The sequence below is a fragment of the Tursiops truncatus genome, chromosome X, assembly GCF_011762595.2.
Source record: "Tursiops truncatus isolate mTurTru1 chromosome X, mTurTru1.mat.Y, whole genome shotgun sequence".
In the NCBI taxonomy this organism is placed as follows: Eukaryota; Metazoa; Chordata; class Mammalia; order Artiodactyla; family Delphinidae; genus Tursiops; species Tursiops truncatus.
This window is the reverse complement of record NC_047055.1, coordinates 19,691,141-19,717,239: the sequence shown is the minus strand read 5'-3', so window position 1 is coordinate 19,717,239 and position 26,099 is coordinate 19,691,141. Positions and strand designations below refer to the sequence as shown.

At 35.6% G+C, this 26,099-nt stretch overlaps 1 protein-coding gene across 1 annotated transcript in view; it reads right to left on the bottom strand.

Moving 5' to 3' along the window:
* ZNF280C (zinc finger protein 280C) overlaps positions 1-26,099 on the bottom strand; it is a 54,502-nt gene that overhangs the window by 12,258 nt on the left and 16,145 nt on the right. The window contains exons 5-14 of the mRNA XM_019949367.3: positions 25,798-25,857; positions 25,562-25,698; positions 19,752-19,863; positions 16,711-16,884; positions 16,452-16,561; positions 14,656-14,876; positions 10,978-11,135; positions 10,194-10,294; positions 9,283-9,429; positions 3,483-3,614 (exon numbers count right to left, since the gene is read on the bottom strand). Of these exons, the coding sequence (XP_019804926.1) occupies positions 3,483-3,614; positions 9,283-9,429; positions 10,194-10,294; positions 10,978-11,135; positions 14,656-14,876; positions 16,452-16,561; positions 16,711-16,884; positions 19,752-19,863; positions 25,562-25,698; positions 25,798-25,857 (1,352 nt within the window). The remainder of the gene's footprint in view (positions 1-3,482; positions 3,615-9,282; positions 9,430-10,193; positions 10,295-10,977; positions 11,136-14,655; positions 14,877-16,451; positions 16,562-16,710; positions 16,885-19,751; positions 19,864-25,561; positions 25,699-25,797; positions 25,858-26,099) is intronic.

Genomic DNA, 26,099 nt, shown 5'->3' with positions numbered 1-26,099 from the left:
CTAAATGACTATAATGAAAAAGACAGGTAGCAGCACGTGTTAACAGGATGTGGAGAAACTGCAGCCCTCATATATTGCTGGTGGGAATGTACAGTGGTGCAGTAGCTTTGGAAAACAGTTTGGCAGTTCTTCAAAATGTTAAACATAAGAGTTATTATATAATCCTAGGTGTTCCACTCCTAGCAATTCCACTCAAGAGAAATGTACACACAAAAACTTGTACATGGGCTTCCCTGGTGGTGCAGTGGTTAAGAATCTGCCTGCCAATGCAGGGGACATGGGTTCAAGCCCCGGTCCGGGAAGATCCCACATGGCACAGAGCAACTAAGCCCGTGCATCACAACTACTGAGCCTGCACTCTAGAGCCCGCGAGCCACAACTACTGAAGCCCGCATGCCTAGAGCCTGTGCTCCACAACAAGAGAAGCCACCGCAATGAGAAGCCCGCGCACCGCAACGAAGAGTAGCACCCGTTCACCACAACTGAAAGCCCGCGCACAGCAACAAATACCCAACAGAGCCAAAAATAAATAAATAAAAATAAATAAAAAATTAAAAAAAAACAAACAAACTTGTACATGAATTTTCATGAGAGCATTATTCATTACAGCCAAAAAGTGGAAACAACCCAAATGCTCATCAACTTATGAGTGAATAAATAAAATATGGTATATCCATACAATGGAATAATATTCAGCCATAAAAAAGAATAAAGTACTGATACCCAAGTACTAATATAGCCTTAAAAAGGAACAAAGTACTGATACAAGCTACAATATGGATGAACCTCAGAAACATTATGCTAAGTGAAAGAAACCAGTCATAAAAGACCACATATTGTATGATTCCATTTGTATGAAACGTCCAGAAGAGGAAAACCCACAGGGATGGAAAACAGATTAAAGTTTGCCTGTTGCTGGTGGAGGGGAAATTGGGAGTGACTACTAATGGTTATGGGGTCTCTTTAGGGGGTGATAAAATGTTCTAAAATAGATTGTAGTGATGTTTTCACAACTCTGTGAATATGCTAAAAATGCTAAAAACCCCTGAATTGTATACTTTAAATGGGTGAATCGTATGGTATATGAATTACATGTCAATAAAGCTGTTACCAAAAAAAAAAATCACTGCAATACAAAAAGTTAAACATCAGGGTATAAACTACAATCAGGTAAGTCTCGCATTTATTCTAAATGGTCATACCAATTAAATGAAATTTACCCTCAGTATTTATTTACTGTTGTAATACTAGTTTTGTATTGATAGCATTTATATGTTAACACAGATAGTAATGGGTCAGAAGAGCACATTCCATGGCTATTTTATGCTCTGATATAACTAAATAGCTTTGGTAAATATAGAGGTCAAAATTTAAATCTCAAATCCTGAAATAACTCTTTGGTAACTATAAGACAGATCTCCAGAATCACTGTTAACACCTGAAACTTATATAATATTGTACATCAACTATACCTCAATTAAAAACAATAATGCACCCCCCCAAAAAAACCAGATCTCCAGTAAATGTGACCTCTCTCTGGGGGTTCTTTGGGCAAAGGTTACTGCGGAGGTTACATCAATTCATCATACAGCATGGAGAATTTAATAATATTCAGAATTTTCTTAGAGCGAACTAATATAAAATTTCTAATTTAATATTCAGAAAAAGAAATGTTTGATTATACCCATTGGTTGATAATGAAAAACAGTCACCTATATATTTGGTATCATACAAAAAGCACTGAACTAGGAGTCAAAAGACCTGAGGTTAAATTTCAGTACTACCTCTTCCTAGCCATGTGACCTTGAGTAAGTAACTTATCCTCTCTAAGCCTCATCTGTAATATGGGAATAATACCTGCCTTCTCTACCTCACTGGTTTGCTACAGGGATTAAATAACAGAATGTATGAAAAAGCACATGGAAAGCTTAATTCTGAAGTGCTAACAAGACATTTAGTCTCATTTATTAATAATATCATAATTATAGTATATAATTATTACCATTATTATTAATAAGGGAAGATACGAGAGAGGATTGCACTGCTTATGTTAGTATTCTGCGTGTCTTGTTCCAGCATGGAATGAATGGACTACAGGGAAGGATACTGGATAGCTTCTCTCCCTCTAGAGCTTTAGAGCATTGCTTTACATTATTTTAATGAACTCAAATAGCAGACATACTCACATCAAAGTTTAGTACTCAAATATAAGTACTAAATGTTTGGGAATTATTTCACTTTGGATTGTGCATCCCTCTACTGGAGCAAATAGTCAAAAGCTGACTTTACATAGAAGAAGTCAAAGAAAACAGATGTACATAAGGCAGAGGGAAAATGAAATTTGTCGTCAGATGTGTGTTTGCTCACTTAACAGTGCAATGCTAATTAAGAGAATTTGCTTCTCTAAGAGTTGACTCAGTAATACCAACTTCAACAAACTACGGCATTCAAGGCATTATGACAGATGTTGGAGACACAAAGATAAACATGATTCCTCACCAGCTGAAGCAGACATGTACGCTGCCAACTGGAAAAGCTCAAAAACAGACTATAGAATATTTTTTTAAAGTATTTTTTAAAATTAATTAATTAATTAATTATTTTGCTGCGTTGGGTCTTTGCTGCTGTGCAGGCTTTCTCTAGTTGCGGCGAGCGGGGGCTACTCTTCGTTGCGGTGAGTGGGCTTCTCATTGCGGTGGCTTCTCTTGTTGTGGAGCACGGGCTCTTAGGTGTGTGGTCTTCAGTAATTGTGGCTCACGGGCTCTAGAGCGTGGGGTCAGTAGCTGTGGCGCATAGGCTTAGCTGCTCCGCGCATGTGGGATCTTCCCGGACCAGGGCTTGAACCCGTGTCCCCTGCATTGGCAGGCAGATTCTTAACCACTGCGTCACCAGGGAAGTCCCCAGACTATAGAATATTGGAACAACACAATAACTCAGTCTACAGTTAATATAGTTGCACTCACTGCAAAGGAATATGCTCCAATATAGCACATTTCAATCAACTCAAAAAACAATGGATAGGGCTTCTGCCTGCCAATGCAGGGGACACGGGTTCGAGCCCTGGTCTGGGAAGATCCCACATGCCGCGGAGCAACTGGGCCCGTGAGCCACAGCTACTGAGCCTGAGCGTCTGGAGCCTGTGCTCCGCAACAGGAGAGGCTCCGACAGTGAGAGGCCCGCGCACCGCGATGAAGAGTGGCCCCCCCAAAAAAAAAAGAGTGGCCCCTGCTCACTGCAACTAGAGAAAGCCCTCACACAGAAATGAAGACCCAACACAGCCAAATAAATAAATAAATTAATTAATTTAAAAAAAACAATGGATAAAAAATTTTCTTTCCAAGCATAAGAATGATAAAACCTAAAATTAAAATTTTAATGACAACCAGAAGTCAATTTTTAATATTATATTGAATAGATTAAAACAGGCAGGGGTTTATTTCTATTATCATACAATGTTAAAACACAACATATTTAAAACTCACTTTTGTACCAGGAGGCAATCCTTCTAGCTCTTTAGGCTTTATAAATGTCCGATGCTGGGTCCTGTGATCCAGTTTCTCTTTGTAGGTCAAAAATTGTAGTCTGCATTTTGTACAACGATGAACTCCTTTCTTCTGTTTACAATAAATATTAGAAATAATATTAGAAAATAATTTCTGCCACCACAAATCCCGAGGCCTGAAATTGCTCTTAATAGCTAAAGAATTTTAAAACCAGAATTTTACCACATCCTATCATAAATAATTCCAAAATATTTCATTTTTTACAAGTACTTCTTGCATTAGTATTTGAGTTTCAAAAGTATTTGTTATCATACAGGCAATCAATATGATAATTATATCAATTAGATTACAATGGGACAAGTCCTATACTATTTGTAGTGTGAGTTTACTTAATTATTAATTTGAAGTATAAACTATTCAAACATATGATATCATGAAAATGAGCTATATTATACTTTTATTCTTGGAAAGATCAAATAATTTTTGTTATTTCCATTTGTTTCACAAGTTGGTAACATATATTGAACTTTCTAAAACCAAACAAATTTAACCAGACACTCCCAAGAAAGTTATGTTATAGAAATGGTTGTATATGTCAGTGTTTGTCCAACAGAACTTTAAACAGTGATGATAATGTGCTGTACTGCACTGTCTGATATGGTATCCACTGCCACATGTGGTTACTGAGTGCTTGAAATGTGGCAAGTGCAACAGAGAAATCGATTTTAAAATTTCATTTAATTTTAATTTTAAATTAATTTAAATTTGAATGGACGCATGTGGCTAGTGACTGATATTGGACGGCATGGTTACAGAAGCATAAATCAGAACAACTGATCTGAATTTACTATTTGAGAACCCCTTGACTATGTTCCTTCTGAAACCTGGTCATATTATTACTTTACCAATAGGAAACAGGACCGAAGAGAGATGTAAGGCACTTGGCTCATAGCTAGTTAGTGTTCTTTCTACTACATACTAGCAACTGCAGTTTTTTTGTATATGCTGTCATCAATTAAAATATGTATTGTACATTCATCGGTAAATTTGGAACAACGTACAAATATAAAAATGTTTTCTCTAAAGCTGTATCTCCACAGGTTCATCACTATTTGCATTTAAAACACAAATAAACATTTAGGAAAAATCAAATGAGGTAACATACATTAAAGTACCTAGCCATTACTGGTGCACAGCAGGCATTTGATAAATAAAAATTCCTTACAAAGTTCAAAGCAATAAGTAAATATAATGTACTTGTATTACTATTTTAGTTTCATCTTAAGAAGTATGGTTAATTGGATCATATCATAGGTACAGCCAACATAAACAGATTCACCTATATGTACTCAAGAGAGGGGAAAGAGGGGGGAAAAAAAACTCAGTCAAGAAGCTGATAGCAAGGTAACATGACAGAAAGTTCCCCAGATATAGGTCCCAGAAATCTTTTCTCTACCTGTACCTATATCTCATCCAGTTTCATGACTTTAAATAGTATTCATCCAACTGCCTACTCAACATCATTATTTGATATCTAACATGCATTTCAAATCAACATGGACAAAATTAAACTCTAGATTTTCCCCCATCCACCCTTAAAAAAAATCTGTTCCTTCCATAGTCTTCCCAATATCTCAATATATGGGAACATCATTCTTGCAGCTGCTCAGGATGAAGGAATTTGGTCACTCTTAACTCTTTCTCTCACACCCCACTGATAAAACCTTTCAGCTCTACCTTCAAAAGCATAATCTTTCCACTTGTCATCACCTCCGACCACTGCCACCAGATGAGTCCAAGTCACTCACCCGCACTCTCTCACAATAGCCTCCTACCTTCTTGTTTCCACTCTTTCCTCCCAACAGTCTATTCTCTCCATAGCAGCCAGAATAATCTCTCACATGCCTAAACACTCCAATGGCTTCCCATAACCCTCCAAAATCCTGACTCTGGCTTACAAGGCCATATACTATCTTCCCCGCATTCTGTTGCTACAACCTCATCTCCTACTACTCTTTCTCCCACTTGTTTACCATGCTCCAGCCACACTGGCCTCCTTGTTGCTTCTTGAACATCTAGATATATGCTCACCTCACTGCCTACTTACTGTTCCCTCTGCCTGGAACATTCACTCCCAGATAGCCACATGGCTTAATCCCTTATTTCCTCTGGAGAGACTTCTTTGACCACCCCACATAAAAAAACAGAAGCTACTCTTTCACCTCCTAAGCCCTGGCATTCCCTATCCTCATGTATTTCCTCCCTATGGTACTTATTACCAGCTGGCATACAGATACATTCAGACATAATACATATTCTCATTCTCTCTCCCACCTGCCACTATAATGCAAATTCCAGAGAGCACAAACTTTGTTTTGCTCACTTCTGTAAAACAGTCCCTGGTATATATTAAACAGTAAATAAGTATCTGTTTAATAACCAGTAAGGCAGGCAGCAAGAGACTGACAGAGAGTGCACATGAGAAGCAAGCACAATTAAACTAGTTCAAAATGTCTGCCATTCCATTCAATGAGCATTTGCCCAGAGCCCTGAGATGGGGACATTAACCTACTATTCCCTTAGATGGACTCAAGTCTTTCATATCTCTCTTATGTATGTATACCTGTGATGTGCTGAGAATAATACAGTACGTTTTTAAAATAACATGATGTTCAACCAAAAAAATGGTGACCTATTCCAAGGATAGAGACAAAAATTGTGTTGAACTTTTTGACAAGGATACTATATCTTTTGGGCGATTTGAAGGTTTTCAAGGCTAATTCTGACTCTCTGTAATATCTGCCTTTAGACCTAATGTCAGTGAAGAATGACTCTGAGGTAAAAGCTTAGGCCCTAGGTCAATTTTTGGCTCTGCCAACTATCAGCGAATGTGACACTCGGCAAGGTAACTTACTTTCTATAAAGCTTTGTTTCCTTATCTATGAAATGGAAATGATCGCATACCTGCTTTGTAGAGTGGTTGTAAGGATCAGACAAGATAATGCAAGTAAAAGCACTAGTGGCTGTCGTACAGCAAGTGATTAGTATATGTTAACTGCTTGTTATTACTATAAAGATCTAATGAGGCTATGTAACACATCTGAAATCCTTCATCCTTTCTTAAAAGTTGTACAAACTGTCCTGTTAGCTCTGAAATCACTCAATACATAATAATCTATTCTTTTAAGGAAAAGGTTACAACCAAAGTCTTTAAAAAGAATAAAATGAGCCACAGACTCAACAATTCTTATGGTCTAAAATTGCCCTAATATCATCTCAATTACAAGCTTATAATCTTGCTCAGCTATGGTTTTTGAGTCTTTTGTGAACAATTATATTCAAACTGAGAGTCTTCCTCTATTGATTGCTGACTGCCTACCTCTTAGGTACTCCAAACTTACAAAAAAACTGGGCACCCATGGTGTGTCAGTAGTCCCAAGACTACTCTCCGGTTTGATGATTCAATAGAAGGACTTATAGGGCTTAAAAGCTGTTATACTCACAGCTCTGATTTATTACAGTGACAGGATACAGAACAGGATTAATAAAGGAAAAAAGTGCATTGGGTGAAGTCTGGAGGATACTGGCACCAGTTTCCAAGTGCCCTCTCCCAGTGGAGTTGCATAGGACATGCTCATCAATCCCCCAGCAACTAACTGCAGCAACAGGTATGAAGTTTTTTGGTTTTGTTTTGTGTTGTTTTATTTGGTTTTCCAGGGAAGCTCTCTTTGAGTCTTAGAGCCCAGGTTTTTCATGGGGTTCAGTCACCAAACCTTCAGACTCCAGAAGAAAAGCAGGCATTCACCATAAACATATTTTTGCACAAGACCTAGAAAAGCTGGTACCACATGGCTCAAGGTTCCAGGCGTGTAAAACACTCATCAATTAATAACAAAGGCTCAGTTTCCAGAGTTAGCCAAGGGCTAGTTATGCAAGTAGACTCTTCTGAAAACGTGCATATTTGAGCAACTCAGACCTGCTGGGTTAACGCTTTCCTATATATGTGGCAAGTTAAGACATACAACTCACGGTATGAAGAGTGACTACAGATCAGGTTAAACCATTTAGGAGACACAGTCCACATAGCAAGCCCATCCATCTCTTTCTTACCTTTCTAAGCATCTATTACTCCCTCCACATCTACACCTCACTCTGGAGCTTAGTAAAGCACAAGAGAAAGAATTACGTTAAAAGCTTCATAATAAAATAGAGCTACTGCTTTATATCTCATTCTTTCTTTCAAAATCAAAGGTCAAAGGATGAAATACAGAGTACCAAGATCAGTGTTTCAAAAAAATTCCTAAAGAAATGTTAGTATGTGTTGTGCAAATAAAGGATTCAATGGTCAAATAAGTTTTGGGAACAACATATACAATATCACTTGCTTGGAGATTTATGATCTTTAAAGCATTTTTTGGCATGTTAAAAGCTCTGAAAAATCCTATCAAAAAATAAACAAAAAACTATTCATTTTGTAAGTGCAGCCATTTACTGAATTTCTTTTTCCAGGAACAATTTTAGAGTAGAACATCTATTTGATGTCTGATGGAACATGGGGGAAACTCTAGAATAGAAAGATTTTGCCAGAGTTTAACAGTGAGGTGACATACCAGGATAAAAAAATAAGCATGTTGCCATAACACAGGTGATCTTGAATGCATCTGGATATTCTATATTTATGATTTTTTCCAATTAACAACTATAAGTTGATTTCATGATTATCTAATGACTGGAACTGAAAGCAATGTTAGCACAAGTGCTGAATAAAATGGCCATGATAACGCATTCAATAATAAGGAAATGTAATGAGCTGATCAGTGAGGAGGCAAAACCTCATTACATAATCAGATTCAGTAAATTCATTGACTTCTGATTTTGGCAAATGTATGACTGCTCTTTCAAGCACTCAAGAATAGGCTCACTGTTATCAAGTTTTCAGCCCAAATAAAGGATGGTCTAATTGTGTCAGGAAAAGAACCAGCAAGCATAAAATGAAAATTCAAGGGAAAGGTGCAAGCACTAGTACTGATATTCCAGAAATTACAAAAGCAGAACTGGTAAAAGTCATCTAAGAAACAAGTTATAACCTAAACACTGTTCTTTGGCATAGTTCACATATCTAGAAATGTGTCATTGCTGTTTACTTTGTCACTGTCTGCTACAAGAGACCATCCTGGATCACTGATGACAACCACATGTCTTCTCATAATAAAAAGTGGGCTAGGGAATTCCCTGGAGGGCCACTGGTTAGGACTCTGCGTTTCCACTACAGGGGCCTCTGGTTTGATCCCTGGTCAGGGAACTGGGATCCACAAGCCGTGGAGCGCAGGGGTGGGGGGGGAAGGTGGACTAGAAAGTGGAGATAAAGTTTGAAGAGAAAGAGGAAAACAGAAGATTGTGAATCCTCAATCTTATCTTCCTTAGTTCAAACTTATCCTTTTCCCTGCTCTTTAAAATCATTCCCATTCTCACCACTCTTAAACCCTTGAAATGTCCAATATAAATATTCCACTCATCTTTCCTCTTCCCCTCCACACTAGGCTCCTATTTGTACCTACCTTTCAGAATTTTCACTATCCATGAGCCTCATCATCACCAGGAAGCAGACAAGGAGAAGAAGTGGAAGTTTCACAAGTATTTCAGCATAAATTATGAATTAGTGGTGTCATTTGGAACAACTTTGCTTTCCTTCTAGAACAAATCTAACCAATGTTCTAAGTTTATATATATAACCTTTTCACTAAGACAAAATGAACAAATAAGAACTGCTAAACCTCACCTGATGCTTCATGTAATGATTCATGTAGGGGGTTGCCATTCTACTAACTTTGAGGCAAAATGGACATAGCAAGTTCTTAGTATTTTCATGGGATGCTCTAAAATGAGTTTCTACATCAGAAAATGTTGATGATCTAAACTGGCAAACCTAGAAATATAAAGAAGATTTAATTTAACTTGAAAATTTGTAACCGATACGCAATTATATCAAAGTAGCCATAATAAGTCATTTGTTTAGAGTAACATGATGTAGTACTAATTCAGCTCTGCTGCCTATACAACCAAGGATCCTGATACTGCAAGTAATACAGATAATCTCTGAAGCAGAAAAGTTGTCTTTCAAAGTTTAGGGATATTCCTAAACATCAGTAGATTCCGTTCTTTTCAGATCTACTACCCCCCATCCCCATCCTGACTTGAATTTTCAAAGTCTGACACCTCTTGACCGATAAAGTTTTTCCTGTTACATCAAATGAGGATCCTCTTCTTTGGATTTTAAATAGCATCCAGGCTGTAACAGAGGCAATTTATCTTTATCTTGCTATCTTACTGGGGACCACTTGAAATTCTGGAAAAATACTGGCCCCAAAGCCTTTAGTTGAGTTCCCCGTAACTAACAGTATTTCCGATTTCTCTAACACGTCTATATTCTTCCCTACAGGGTAAGAAAGTCAATATGTTTGTCTTTCTCCAGCAGGGCTTTTTGTTTGTCTAGCAGAGGGGTCAGCAAACTATGGCCCACAGGTCAAATCCAACCCACCACCCACACATACATGAGTTAAACCAAGAGTTTCAACTATTGAAGAGGGTCTTCATTTTAGTAATTCATTTTTATTTTAAAAAAAAATAACAATACTATTTCATGGCATGTGAAAATTAAACACCTAAATACACAATAAAATGTGTGTGTACCTGGCAAACATATGGCATTTCACCGGGTTTATGAGTGTCCTTCATATGTTGTAAAAGAGTATGTTCTGTTTCAAATGATAATTCACAGATTTTACAAATAGCTGAAAGTGGAAAAAAACACATTACATCATTTTAAGGATGTATAAATCAAAGATTCAGTTTGCACATCCATAACAACAGCAGCAACAAGTAATAATAATAATAGTGGTGATGGTGGTTCCAACAATTCTAGTGTGGTTAACTTTGTAACGCTGTTCTAAGGACTTTACTTAGTATTAGCTTGTTTCATTCTCATACCATCACTGAGAGCTGTACTGTTAATTTTTATCCCCATTTTTTCAGATGAGGAACCTGAGGCACAGAAAGATTAATTAAGTTGACTGACATCTCACAGCTGTATTAAGAGGCAGAGCTGGGATTTGAATCCAAGCTAACTCCAGACTCTGTGATTTTAACTATCACTGCAGTTACTTTTCTTATTAGAGTGTAAATGAAGACCATTAATTTTATATTTGCAAACCAGGGAATCTGAGTTTTGTAATTTACTTCCTACATACAATGCGTAAGTTATGCCAAGGAAGTTTCAATTTACAAGAGGGACTTCAATTTTAGTAAGTAATTTTATTGAAAAGTTTATACAAGTTAAAATATGCTTTCAACTTTGCCCCCAAATTACAAAATCTATTTCTTATTCTTATTTTTCCATCAGAATTCTTAAGGATTCCTCATAGGTTAGATAATCAAAATCATTAATGTTCAGGATTTTAATAAAATTGTGACTTACTAGAAAACTCATGGGGAGTGTGTGTGCTCTCAATGTGACACTGCAGCTGGAATGGTGTGGGATACTGACGGTAGCAGTGCTGGCAGGTGGTGTGGTTTTCCCAGCTCTCAGTGTTCTGCTTCTCAAGTTCCAAATGATGTTTCATGTGGTTCATAAACCTATAAATGATTGTGAACAGGTTCAAATACTTAAATTTATAACCAAAGACAAATCTCACAAATAAGTACTTGAACCTAAATGTTAAAAATGCAGTTGTATTACTCAAAGTAACACCTCTAAAGCCATATAGTCCTCTGGAAAAGTGTGCAATTCAAATGATCACTTTCATTAAGTGCATCAGTGAACATTCTTCTTTGCATCTTTGTTTTAAAATAATCCATTAATATAGTTAATACGAAATACTGCTAATTTGCTTCCTCACCATTATTTCAGATTAAAATTTTTTTGTAAAGAAAAACAGCAGGCTTCTTTTCCATACATGAAATACTATTTACATTTTAAAATAAAATACTTAAAGGAAACTCTACCACCAAGAGCAGCTACAGAATCATGAGAGAAATCTTTTGACGGCCTTGTGATATACAATAGCTTTCAGCTGCTTAAAAGACAAATTGTTAGTATTTTTATTTGTGTCTTGGTTTCTACATGCATGTAATAGCAATTTTAATACCTATAATTACAAGAATCTTTTATTTAATGATACAGGTTTACCGTTAGCACAAACAGTTCATTTTAACTCACAGACTGTGCCCTTTGTAGCACAGTCCATTTTTCAGTTCTACATTCTGCTATGTCAGATTCCCTAAAAGGCTTCTTATGAGAAGGAACTATGACCTTTAATGGCAGAGAGTACAATATAAACAGGCATATCTATTTCAAACGGCTTACTGAAATGTTTTACTGAATTTCAAAGTAAAGTTATTTAATCAAAATTACAATCTCAAGTCTGGGTCAAATATTAATAGCTAGTCACTATGAGTCCCTAAAGGAAATAATCTTGAAATGAAGTAATAATGTCAGCAACCTAGGCAGCACTTATTACAGAGGTTTTAACATTTATCTCTTCACACCTCCAAAACACCACTTATCTTTAGAGCTGCTTATGGTACACTTTGAAATATCTTTTTCCCCCTTTCATTTTAATATCATCTCTATTAAAATCTATTTAAAAATCCTAGTCTTGCCTAAATATTTACATATAAAGGTCATGAGCCATTAACCTTTCAGCTCACAACTTTAGTAAAATGTATTTGTATAAAATAATCTGTTAACTACCTATCTCTCAGTTATTACCCTGCCCCCATCAGCAGCTCACACCTCTTAAACCAGTAGATGGAGATGTGGAAAAAAGGAAACCCCTCACAAGGCTATTCTCAGAATAAAATAACCCTAACTGGTTTTGGTGACACTCGATGTAGGAAAAAATATACTACAATATGTTGACAGGGCTGAGAGGAGAAATCTTGAGCTATTAGGGTCTACCATCCCTTAAAACCACCACCTTTATCACATCAGATAATTATAATTTCTTTTTTTATGGTAGGAATAATTAAGATCTAGTCTCTTAGCAACTTCGAAGTTTATAACACAGTATTGTTGTCTATAACCATTATGCTGTGCATTAGATCTCCAGGACTTATTTATCTATAAAAAGTTCCAAGTTTGTGCCCCTAAATAACATATCCCCAATTCCCCCATCCCTGGTAACCACTGTTCTACTCTGTTTTTATGAGTCACAGAGTTTTTTGTGTTTTTTTTTGCGGTACGCGGGCCTCACACTGTTGTGGCCTCTCCCGTTGTGGAGCACAGGCTCCGGATGCACAGGCTCAACGGCCGTGGCTCACGGGCCCAGCCGCTCCGCGGCATGTGGGATCCTCCTGGACCGGGGCACGAACCTGTGTCCCCTGCATCGGCAGACGGACTCTCAACCACTGCGCCACCAGGGAAGTCCTGAGTCACAGAGTTTTATCGTAACATTGTTTCAGTGTTACATAGCAAATAACAATTTCTCTTCTGTTAAGCTACTGGGACCATTAGCAATTGATGGCTGGTAGGGCTTGATAAAAGGAGGTAATGAAGTGTGAAAACTCATATGAATAATATAAGTGAAAGGTCTTTGAAAACTATAAAACGCTACCATAAATGTAGCATTCACAAGTGTTTTAGGCTTATATTACAGAGTATTTCAGTGTTTTTCTATGTACTTCATTTTGGACCCAAGAATTCACCAGGAAAAATAAATGCTGAGCTTAGAAATGACCTACCTATAGAATGTTTAAGAATGCTAGTTATAAATGATGGTTTTCAAGGGTAAATATTTTTAAAAGTTTATAAGCGTGTTATGTGTCACAATATAGGTACAGACATACATATGCATATATGTATCTGACCTAAGGGAAGTGCATTGATGTCTGCAATTTACTCTGGAAAGTATAAAAAACTCAGATGGATCTATGGATAAATAGATATGTAGTAATGCAAGTAGAGTAAAATATTAATGCTGGAATTGAGGTGGTAAATATATAGAGATGTTCACTGTAAAATTTTCTCAACTTTGCTGACTATTTGAAATTTTTTATAATAAAATATTGGAAAAGCAATGTCAGGCTATATAGCCAATTAAAAAATACCAATCAATATATCCCGTTACTTTGTTCTTGTTATATTTCACTTAGGATGATAGATATGTAATATGCCATATAACTCAAAGACTGCAAAGTATAAGCTCCTAAAATTTGAAGCATACATGTATAACTCCTCAGAATTCCATTGAGAATTGAATCTCTACTTTGAAAATCTGTTAAATTATAAAATCAAAGCAGACATGTTGCACAGAACTGGTACTTCTGGGCTTCCCTGGTGGCGCAGTGGTTAAGAATCTGCCTGTCAATGCAGGGGACACGGGTTCGAGCCCTGGTCCAGGAAGATCCCATATGCCACAGAGCAACTAAGCCCGTGTGCCCCAACTACTGAGCCTGCGCTCTAGAGCCCGCGAGCCACAACTACAGAGCCCACGTGCCACAACCACTGAAGCCCGCGTGCCTAGAGCCAGTGCTCTGCAACAAGAGAAGCCACCGCAATGAGAAGCCCGTGCACCGCAACGAAGAGTAGACCCTGCTCGCCGCAACTAGAGAAAGCCCGCGTGCAGCAACAAAAACCCAACACAGCCAAAAATAAATAATAAATTAAAAAAAAAAGAACTGGTACTTCTCTAGATGATCCAAAAAAATCACTTCTTCTGTAAGGAAAATGTACTAAAATTATAAATATGAACTGTAAAAGAGAACATTAAATAAAACAAACATGGAGGAGGTAGAATTGGATAAAGTGGTTCTTCTTGTGATAGGAAAAATAAGATTCAGAAGCAGTTAAAATTTTAATAAAAATATCTCACGGAAATTCCTAGTTCAATGATAAATACAGAGAAAAGAACGATTTTCCCCTAGCTTAAAATAAATTTTGTCCTTTCTTAAGCTATCTGAAAGAAATACAACTAAAGTGGATCCAAGTGTCAAACTCCTAAAAATACAAGAAAAGATAAAAGCTTTTCAACATGAAAATCTGCCTTTATTCTTAGTAGAAAGTTAAAATTGCTTATCTAGGATGGCACAGAAAAAGAAATACAATATTTACATCTGTAGCATCCCAATTTTCAAATAGAAATAAGTATTTACATACCTAAGATTATTTTTAAGAACTTTCAAGCAACTGAAGCATTTAAATGTTGTATAAGTCTTCTCTTCCTCATCAACAGCTCCTTCATGTCTTCCATAGTAAAAGTCACTAACTAACATAATCAATTTTCCTTTCTCTGCACCAGTCTCATTTTTATCTTCAGTACTGGAAAGTTCCACTTTAATCATTCCCAAAAATGCATTTACCATGTCTGGACAACAACGCTGAAAGAGAAAAAAATATATAAGCCTTATTTATATTTCTTTAAAAAATTAGACACCAAAAAATGATTCTGTGTTTATAACTAGGGCCAGCTCATGTGGAAAGACAGTCTCACATAGTTTTAATCACAAAGAATAAATAAAAGCTACATTTTAGAAAAAGTCTGTCACTTTCTCCAGGTGCAGAAGTATATATAACATGCTATGATTTGTGTATATTAATAGATGGAAAATAAGAACATTCATGTGTGCTGGTATACGCAGGAAGAAAATCAAAGAGGATACAAAACAAGTTAATAAAAAATGATTCCTTTGTGAGTTGTATTGAAAACTAGGCAAACAGGAGTCGGGGTGAGATTTTTTCACTGTATTCCTTCTTATACTTTTTGAATCATGTGACTATAATTACCCCAAAATTAAATAAACTAAAGATAACTAACAAACTCATTCCTTTCTTTTCTCTATCTATGATGCAAAACATAAAAACATCACTTGATTGTGTATCTCTACACAATATTACATAAATAGGAAACCTGAAAGCATTGTAGAAGTTACTTCTTACTTTTAAAACCAAAGCCCAAAGTCCAGTTAACAGAAGTCACACTCAGGGAGACGGAAATAGTGATAGATCAAATACAGTTTTGCCCAAGAATAAAGAGACTGTAATTGGAATTCCAGGATGCTCCTTTTCTTTCTACATTTTTTTGTAAAATGCTGAATTTCAATGAAAAAATTGCCAATCTTTGAAATAGTGAGCAATAACTTTTACTAAATAGTTTTCTTTACCTTGTATTCTTCTCATCCCTTCTTTTCTGCATATATCCTACACTACCTTTTTTCTTGCCTCCTTCCCCCCTTCCTGCCATTTATACTAGGCATACAAAAAGAATATGGACTATCTTTCCACAGACACAAAGGACACTGTAGTATCTACTAAAATATTTTAAAATATTTTCATTAGTACTTTGAAAATTACCTAAAACCTAATTACAAGAGCTTCTTACACCAATATAAATCTAGAATTAATTTATAACAACTACACATACTATATTCTGGATTGAGTTAAAACTATCATTTCATATGAAATGCTCCACCATTAGGAGTTTATGTCTAAGTGCTAAAAATTAAAATGCAAGGCTAAGATTTTCATTGAGTAATGTGACATGCATATATCACCATGGACAAAAAATAACATAAAAAAAGAAATTAAGTTACATGAAAGATTAAGCACCTAATAAAATGCCTGCTTTACAAGAAGTTTGAAGAATGGCATGACCTAGTCAATAAAATATCCTGATTAATATATTATTTCATTAAAAATTAAAATATAATATGTAGTGTTTGTAAACTTAATTTTAATAATTTAATGATTGGGAAGGATTTTAAAATCTCTTATAAAGTTAATCATTATGAGTATCAATTTTTACTTAAGTTATATGAAAATACCAATGAGAAGATTTCTTATCTAAATATCTGGATAAACTAGCATTTACTATATATCAATCCTTAATATTTTAATATTAATATTTTCAGAGATTTGTGAATATTTTTAAAAATCAAATTTTGAAAAAGTTTTACCTTCATGTGAAATTTCAAAGGATCCAAAAGATTGAACTGAACATTGCACTTTGGACAAGATCTTACAAGAGGTGTTGCAGTTTTATGGAGAGTTGGTGAGGTATTTGTACCTAAAATAAATTAAGGAGTTTTATGAGTCAAATTCTCCTTTTTTAACCTTAAACCCAACCAGTAATAACAGTTTTAAACTTCATCACAATTTCTGAAATTTATGTATAAATAATACCATTTCTTTTTTATACACCAGATTCATATTTACCTTTCGATAGCAAGACAGGGGAGGATGTCACTGAAGGAGTGTTCATTAAAGACAATGAAGCACAAGGACTTATGTCAGAAACTCCTTCGGTGATCTTTGGCTTTTTTGGACTAACAACGTTTTGTTGAGAAAGAGAACAATATTCCATTATTATAGGCGGAGACTCTTCTAGATCTACAATGATTAAAATAGTGGGAAAGATATTTGAAATTGCTTTAGTATAGAATATTGTTTACAAATGCTACTAAAATGGCCTTACATTTAAAATTCAGTAAGAATACTTTGGAGATAAAGGTAATATAATTGAATTACCATATCATACAACTGACAATAAAGAATGACCAAAATTTATATGATCAATAGGTAGAAAGAAACCGCACAAATAACCATTATGGACAACACAGTTTGAACAATTCATGAAATAAACTTTTTATGCAAAAAAATTCTAAAGATGCTTTCAAATTAATATATAAATAGGTATCATGAAAGAAGTTGGACCAAAAAAACCCAAGCCACCCCCCCACCAAAAAAAGGCAGAAGAGAGAATACTCTAAAAGCTCAGTTCCAAAAAATGAATTTCTCTTCAGATGCTTCAATGCATTTGAGCTTGTAAACAAAAACAATTTATATTCTAATCTAAAAACTTAGAGAAACTCCTTAAGATACTTGAAAAAAAGTCCTAAGATATCTAATGGAAAACCAAGTTGGTTCTTTTCCCACTTAACAACCTGATGGGTAGTTTAAATTATCTATTTAATTCCTACATGCAAAGTAGAAACAACTAATCTTAAATATCTTGAATGACAATACCTCACTTATTCATATGAAAAGGTTTGGAGTTAGTATGATGGCTTTCAAACTATGTTCCCCTGAGCCTACTGGTTCTGTTTTAGGGAATTCAGTGGGCATGTCAGACAGAGAAATTCTCATTTTACTTTAAAAAAAAAATGAGACTTTTACATAAAATTCTGTTTGAATAGAGATTTCATTGCTGAAAATAGTTTTGAGTTTGAAAACCATCACTTAAAGGCTAAAGAATTATGCAATTCAGGGTATTTGCAAGAGAAGTGGGGCTATTTAGGCTATAACCAGACCCAGAAAAAGTCCCTTTTGAAAATAACACACAATTGTACTTTGTGATAAAGATTCTAAAACTGCACATGTTTTAATGCTCCCAACTGTATACTAATAGGAGAAGCAGAATAGGTATATGCCAGGAAAATAAGAGTATTACACCAGTGGGCTCCTCTGTCAAATCTGCGTTTCATTCTTTGAGATAACACAGAAATGATTTTTTTCCATCTTCAAGCACATGATTACTGACAGCTATATTGCAGACACTTAGGACTGATTTCTGTGTAATCACACTAACATTCTTCTCAGTTGCTTAGGTTCACTGAACAACCAATGAGTGCTGGTATTTTGGACTAGGCAACTAGTTATCTAATAGGCTGTTTTATATATAATTTTTAAAGCATGCATAAATCTCCAAGTTAAATAAAATCACTCTGAGCTCAACAGTTTTAAATTCTGATTCTTCAACTTATTTATCTGTGTTGCCTTTGGCTTGTGCTGTTCGCTATCCTCAACAGTGCCAATAAAAATCCCATTCTCCTTCTTTAAAATCAAGTTCAAATCCAGCCATCTCCAATATCCTATGATCATCCTAGACAGGAGTCCATTAATCATGCTTCTGAATATATAGTCCATATTACTATTCATAATTATCATGCTAACAATGTTTATTGTCAAGTCTTTCAATGCTTTAATGAATTTTTCACTTCTCACTTATCTCATTTGAGCCTCAAAAAAGCCCTGAGATAAACAGAGCAAGAATCAAAATTATATAGCTAAATGGCTGATTTCAGGTCTAGAAAATGAATGCATTATGTGAGAAAAATAAAAATATCTATTTTAATAATATGAGAAAATTGAGGTGTAAAGAGGTTAGGTGATTTAATAAAGGCTACAAAAATATTTAGAATAGAGGCTCAAGCCTATATCTTCCTAATCAACTATAAACCTATTTACCATTAGGGCAAAGTTCCACTCTTTGCAGTATAACAACTTAGAGAGAGAGGGAGAGTGGAAGCTTCAAGAATTCACAGATTTTTTCTATGAATAAAGACTGTGTGCATTATAAAATCAGACTTCAGACATCTATTTCATCTTATTTATTTTGGTTCTTGGTTATTTTACTCACTAGATAAGTGGCACCTAGATAAGTGATTATCAAACCAAATATTATCAAGGGAAAATGTTTTTGGCGCACATATTACTATAAATTTCTTTCTATTTTGGTTTTGTAAATATATACTAATTTGTGAGTAAACAATTTAAATATTCACAAAAATTTTTGTGTACCTTTCTCCAGTTAGTGAAATACATCAAATTTGCTAACATAGAAACAATAATTGCTTTGATAACAGGGAATTTTTCAACTAGATAAAACTTCATGGCATACTATTTCAGGTTAATGAAGAACTTTGTTATGGTATACAATCAAAGAACTATAATTCTTCTTTAACTGGAAATTTTCATTATTCCTTCAATGGATATTTACTGAGTAGTTACTATGTGCAAATCACTTATTTCTTTAGTATTGCCATTTTATACTACTACCCTATAACCATATTTATCACATCTACAACATTAATTTTGATAGAAAGACTCTAGCCTATTAAGAAATCAACTATAACCATGCATTTTTTCTCATACTAATTACCAAGTAATTAATACTTTTTTTTTAAACCATAGTATTAGGGTATCAGGGGACTTCCCTGACTCACAGAAATTATATTAAGATTTTTCAGTGCATGGCTGGCTCCAAGTGAGAATGAGCTCAAAGAATATGTTAGTCAACTTAATAAAAAGAAATAAAATATTCTATCATTAAATACGATTTTATATAAAATCACCCAAGAAAGACATTCAGGAATGATTAGCTTCCATTTTACAATATATGAAAAACATAGCTCCATCGTATATATATATTCATCAAGTCTCTTTTTATTATATTTATAAAAACTGCCAAACCAAACCTATATAAACTGTTGTTCCATGTTTGCGTAGTGGTGTTGAATCCTGGGTCAAGTCTAACACCAGATCTGAAGAATCATCCGATTCATCTTGTGATGAAGTCTTTATAAAATCCTGTAATAAGTTATAATTATTTTGTTTTACAAAGTTTTATACAGGTAAATTTAACTGTATGTCAATATATAAAGATAACCTTAATGATTCAATTACTAATAAGTTATAAAACACAAAGATATTTATTACTTGCTGTCAAAATCAGCATCTACTAGGTAAAGGGTACATGAGAACTCTCTGGATTATTTTTGTAATTTTTCTGAAAATCTAAAGTTAGTTTTAAATAAACAGTTAACATTTAAAAATAATGATAATATTACTAGCAAAGTAGAGGTTATATTTTGGTACAACTTTTCTGCAAGAAAATTTTGGGAGTATCTATCAAGGGCTTTAAAAAGTTCATATCCTTTGATCCAATTATTCTAAATAGTCCATTTCCAAGACTTTATGCTAAGGAAATGAAAATATTTAATGGAGAATTATTTATAATAGCAAAAATTAAAAACCTGTATGTCCAACAATGGTGGAACGGTTAAATAAATTAAATAATAGACTATCATGCAACATTTTTTCAGAAACAGCCAATGACAAAGAAATGTTTCTAATATAAAGTTCAGTGGAAAAAAGAGGACCAGACACCTGTGTATAAAATATAGTCCTGATTGATGTACTCTATATACCACACTAACCATCTGCAGAAAACAAAATTCTCTTCCTTTTCTTTTCAACCCCTGTCCCGCTCTGCACCAAACCCCATACATATTACCTTTATCATGGGAATATAAGGATCCTGCTTGCGTGTTTTGTGCTTACAAGTTGAGAGAGACAATCATGTATTAAGAATTTTACTTTGCTACCAAGTTTTCTGTTGACAGAGACTTGTTATGGAGACAGATATTGAAGTGACACAAACCATTCTATTCCTAGAATTTGAGGCATAACAGGCAGATTTCTGCATTTGAGCTTTACCATGTATTATATAAAATCAATAATAGCTATATGACTTAATTGTAACCAAGCACAATCTAACTACAAGGTAAATATTTGCACTTAAAAATGGAAAATATTTACTAGCAATTCCCAAAATAGTTCTTTAACAGAAGTTCCTCCAAACAAACTTAACACTTTACTTTAAATCCTTTCCTAGGTGATAACTCTGGTCAATTAAGTACCACCGTTTCAGAAAGCAGATATATTATTAAACAAATAACTTGTTAAAATAATTCTCCAATTGGGATTTTTTAATATCTCATAAAGTAGTTCAGAAAGATACCAAATACAATGGTAAGGTACAAAAGGTGATAGACTAGGATTCGGAAGACTTGTCCATTTATTTAACTATGGAACCTTGGGTAAGTCACTTATGAGATTCAAGTTATTCCTTTGCAACTGAAATAGTAGCCACCAATTATTGTCTGTTTAAAATGTACTTGCCTCTTTCACAGTACACATGGTCCCAGACTTTCGATGGTTCAACTTACGATTTTCCATATTACGATGTTGTGAAAGCGATACGCATTCGGCAGAAACCATACTTCGAATTTTGATCTTTTCTCAGGCTAGTGATATGTGGTTTGATACTGGGCAGTGGCAGCAAGCCACAGCTCCCAGTCAGCCACGTGATCACGAGGGTAAGCAATCAATATACTTACAACCATTCTGTTTTTCACTTTCAGTACAGTATTCAATAAATTACATGAGATATTCAACATGTTATTATAACATAGGCTTTGTATTAGATGATTTTGCCCAACTACAGGCTAATGTAAGTGTTCTGAGCATGTTTAACATAGGCTAGGCTAAGTTATGATGCTTGGTAGGTTAAGTGTATTAAATGCATTTTTTTTTTTTTTTGCGGTATGTGGGCCTCTCACTGTTGTGGCCTCTCTGGTTGCAGAGCACAGGCTCCAGATGCGCAGGCTCAACAGCCGTGGCTCACGGGCCCAGCCGCTCTGCGGCATGTGGGATCTTCCCGGACCGGGGCACGAACCCACGTCCCCTGCATCGGCAGGCGGACTCTCAACCACTGCGCCACCAGGGAAGCCCCCAAATGCATTTTTAACTCAGGATATTTTCAACTTACGATGTGTTTATCAGGATGTAACCCCATCAAAGAAGTCAAAGAAGATCTGTACTACATGTATTCTGTTAAGAAGTTGTCACAGCAGTACTAATGAAGACCTAATACGATCTCCCATTTTATAAACAGGTAAGCTAAAGTTAAGTATGGTTAAGTAAGGTTCCCAGTACAACCCAGCTTGTTACTGATGATGAAGCTGGAATTAGAACAAAGGTCGGCCTTATTGCGAAGCCTGTGCCTTAAGCTATATCAGACTTACTTTAAAATGGATAATAATAATTATGTCCCTGCCTGCTGAAAAGAGTTATTGAGGTTAAAGAGAATGAAAAAGTTTAAGAATTTCAGAGAAAATTCCCTAACATAGGATTCTCAATTCATTTGAGAATATATGTCATCCTCAACTGTGGCTGCATAACAGAATCACCTGGAGATTTTTCTGTTTTAATCTATTATGCCCAGGTCTCACCCAAGACCAACTGACAAAAATCTCTATTTTTAAAAAACTCTCTAGGATTGGGAACCTGATTGAGTAACTTTGATGAAACAACCATGCCCACAGAAACAAAAAATTCTGAGTTTGGATGAGCTCTAGTTTCTAACTTTTCTAACACGAAAGATATCCCTCCTCCTTATTATTCTTCTTCCCTGGGTCCAACATAGAAATGATTTTCATCTATCTGTATTTAAATAATGATGTTTCCTTTATTGTTTTTCCTTTTTTCCCCCCTTTTTTTTGGCCTCACCACATGGCTTGTGGGATCTTAGTTCCCCGACCAGGGATTGAACCCAGGCCCACTGCAGTGAAAGCGCCGAGTCCTAACCACTGGACTGCCAGGGAATTCCCTGGTTTGTTTTTCCTAAATGCCAGACAGCTTATTACAGTATGAGGAAACCACTGAGTTAATCTGATTCCAGCTAAAATCAAATAATTTTTGCATTTCTTGTAGCCTGCAATTATCAGGTGCACCTATTAAGTTTATAAAAACATTAAGAACAGCCTGTGGATACTTAGAGAATCCAAGTTTGAGAGCCAGCGGTCTGGGTAAAGGTTGTCATTTTAGAAATGAAGAAAGTGAGGCCCACAGAGGTTGTGAAAATGCTCTACTTAGGAACAAAGACAGAATCAGCATTCAAGTCTCATTTTCAATCCAGGTTTCTTGGACCATTAGTCCAGGGCTATGATTGATAATAATCTCGGAATACAGATATAGGTTTTCCAAAATTGAATTTTTTGCTGGAAAGCTCAAATTTTATCATTGGCAAGAATAGTATCAGTTTTCTTCCATGATAGGCATGCTTTGTATATTTCTGAGTACTGAAAAACTGTGTGTGGCAGATAGACTCTAAAGGTGGCCCCCATAACTTCCTCCTGATATTAAGACTTGTATAATCTCCCCTTGAGTGTGGGCGGGACCTGTGATTGCTTCTAACCAAGAGAATATGGCAAAAGTGACGGGATGTACATGATTATGTTACATAGGCCATCTTTCCCTTGCTGGCTTTGAGGAAGCAAGCAAGTCATGTTAGGAAGGCCTACACAGCAAGGAACTGAGGACGGTCTCCAGCTGACAGCAACAAGAACTGACACCTTCAGTCTGACAACCCACAAAGAACTGGATACTGCCAACAACAATGTGAGCTTGGGAGCAGTATTAACTGATACTGCAGCTCTGCCTGACACCTTGATTGCAGCCTGGCCCAGCAGAGGACCCAGTTAAGCCATACCCTGACTCCAGACTCATAGAAACCATGAAATAGTAAGTATATATTGCTTTAAGCTTCTAAGTTTGTGGTACTATTGTTAAGCAGCAATAAATAATTACTCCATGGTGCTTTATCAGTCATCAAGTAAGAATGGCATTCTATTTAAAAAAAAACAGCTAGTTCAGCTTGCAATTCAATCTCACAAGTGCTTTTCCTCAAGAAAAACTCTATACTGCAGATAGAGAAATGCTTTATGATGCATACTACCCATTTCGTCACACAGAATATTTAAAAAGAAGTGTATTCAAGGGTTGAAAGTTAATAAAATTAGAAACAATTTATTATTTCCTCAAGAATATTCTTAAGTGAAAGTGAAATTTTTCTACTGTGAGTGCTTGGTGGCCACCGATACAAAAACTACTAGTAGGGTTGGGTGGCACTGCCTTGACTCATATTAAGGCACCAGCAGTTTCACCCTCCATTGCCTTTGTACCACTAGTGCAAATGTTAACAGAGTGAAAAGGGCAAATGTCTTAGTGTTAGTATGACAATGGTTTTGACCTCACAGACTACTGAGAGTCTCAGGGAACCCCAATGGTCTGTGAAATACACCACTGCTCCAAGGCAATGCTTCTATTTTTAAAAGCACATACTTAAATGTATGTATGATGTGTGTATGTGCATATTTTAAAAACTCTGGGCTAACCTGGATTGAAATCCCAGATCCATCATTACCAGCTGTGTGGCCTTGAGTGAATCATTTAGACTCTCTGAGCCTCAGTTTCCTCAACTATAAAATGGGGGAAATAACTGCGCTTACCTCATAAGAAAGTCATAAGAATTAAAAGAGATTAATTTATATATAGCATCTAGAACTAAGACTTACCCATGTTGACAGACTAACAAATGTTAAATATTACCATTATATATTATTTCTGTTAAAAGTTTTAAAAACTAAACTATGAAAGTATGTTTTCAAAATAAACAGCAATAATAACCTTGGAAAAATCTTCCCAATTAAGAATGCCTGGTTTAAGGGCTTCCCTGGTGGCGCAGTGGTTGAGAATCCGCTTGCCGATGCAGGGGACACGGGTTCATGCCCCGGTCCGGGAAGATCCCACGTGCCGCGGAGCGGCTGGGCCCGTGAGCCATGGCCGCTGAGCCTGCGCGTCCAGAGCCTGTACCCCACAACGGGAAAGGCCACAACAGTGAGAGGCCCGTGTACCGCAAAAAAAAAAAAAAAAAGAATGCCTGGTTCAGTTTACTGTCTTAAGAATTTTGCCATTATGCAATTTTCATTACTGATTATACTTTTTTACTCACCTTTCGATAGCATAGTTTTCAATATTACACCTATTTAATTTAAGCATATTACCTGATTTATTGACAGGTTGGATAGTTAGTTCCTGCAGCTATTATTTTGGGTATTGGCTAAGCCATCATAAAGATGGTGACATTTTCTTTTTTTATACTCTAATAAAGATGTTAAAAAAATGGTATATATGTGTTAATCCCATTCTCCCAATCACAGACTCCTTGTTTGTAATAGCCCTTCCACTTTCCCTTGCTCCTTTTTTTTTTAACATCTTTATTAGAGTATAATTGCTTTACAATGGTGTGCCAGTTTCTGCTTTATAACAAAGTGAATCAGTTATACATATACATATGTCCCCATATCTCTTCCCTCTTGCATCTCCCTCCCTCCCACCCTCCCTATCCCACCCCTCTAGGTGGTCACAAAGCACCGAGCTGATCTCCCTGTGCTATGTGGCTGCTTCCCACTAGCTATCTATTTTACGTTTGGTAGTGTATATATGTCCATGTCACTCTCTCACTTTGAAGATGGTGACATTTTCTGATAGTGATTATGTTTCTACTGGGATGGTGACTAACTATGATAGTCCACAATTCTGACTGGGTATTATAATATCCACTGTGTCCCTGATCTAATTCTGTAGTTTTAGAAACACTTACAGGTTTAGACATGCTCTGAACAGTATCAGAGCTATGTGAAGATTTAGATTCAGGATGAAGTCTAGGCAAGGCAGCCACTGGATCTGATGTCGGGTGTTTGTAGAATTCACTTGTAGGCTTGAAAACATCAGTAACACCTGTATTTTAAAATTACAAAAATATTGAATATTTCTCTACACAACCAATTTTGTCAAAATATTTCACTTTAAAATTAAAATAATACAATAATACTATACCTTGACTGACTGTCTTTAATTCCTTTGAAGATGAGCTGGGAGTACCTCTGTTCAAAATATCTGTAAAAATATTTATTTAAAAAATTTTTATTTGAATGAAATATATATTAAGATAATAGAAAAAACTTTCCAAAAATATATCCATATATAACCAATAGTTGAAGTATATTTTTTTCTCTTAATGGTGACAGGGTTGTATATAGACCTGGGTTATTGTGACTGGAAATCAAGCCCTTCCCCAATCTCCATGCCACATTCACACCCCTAAAAGCCTGGAAGCTTCATTATGGGCAAGCTGATGG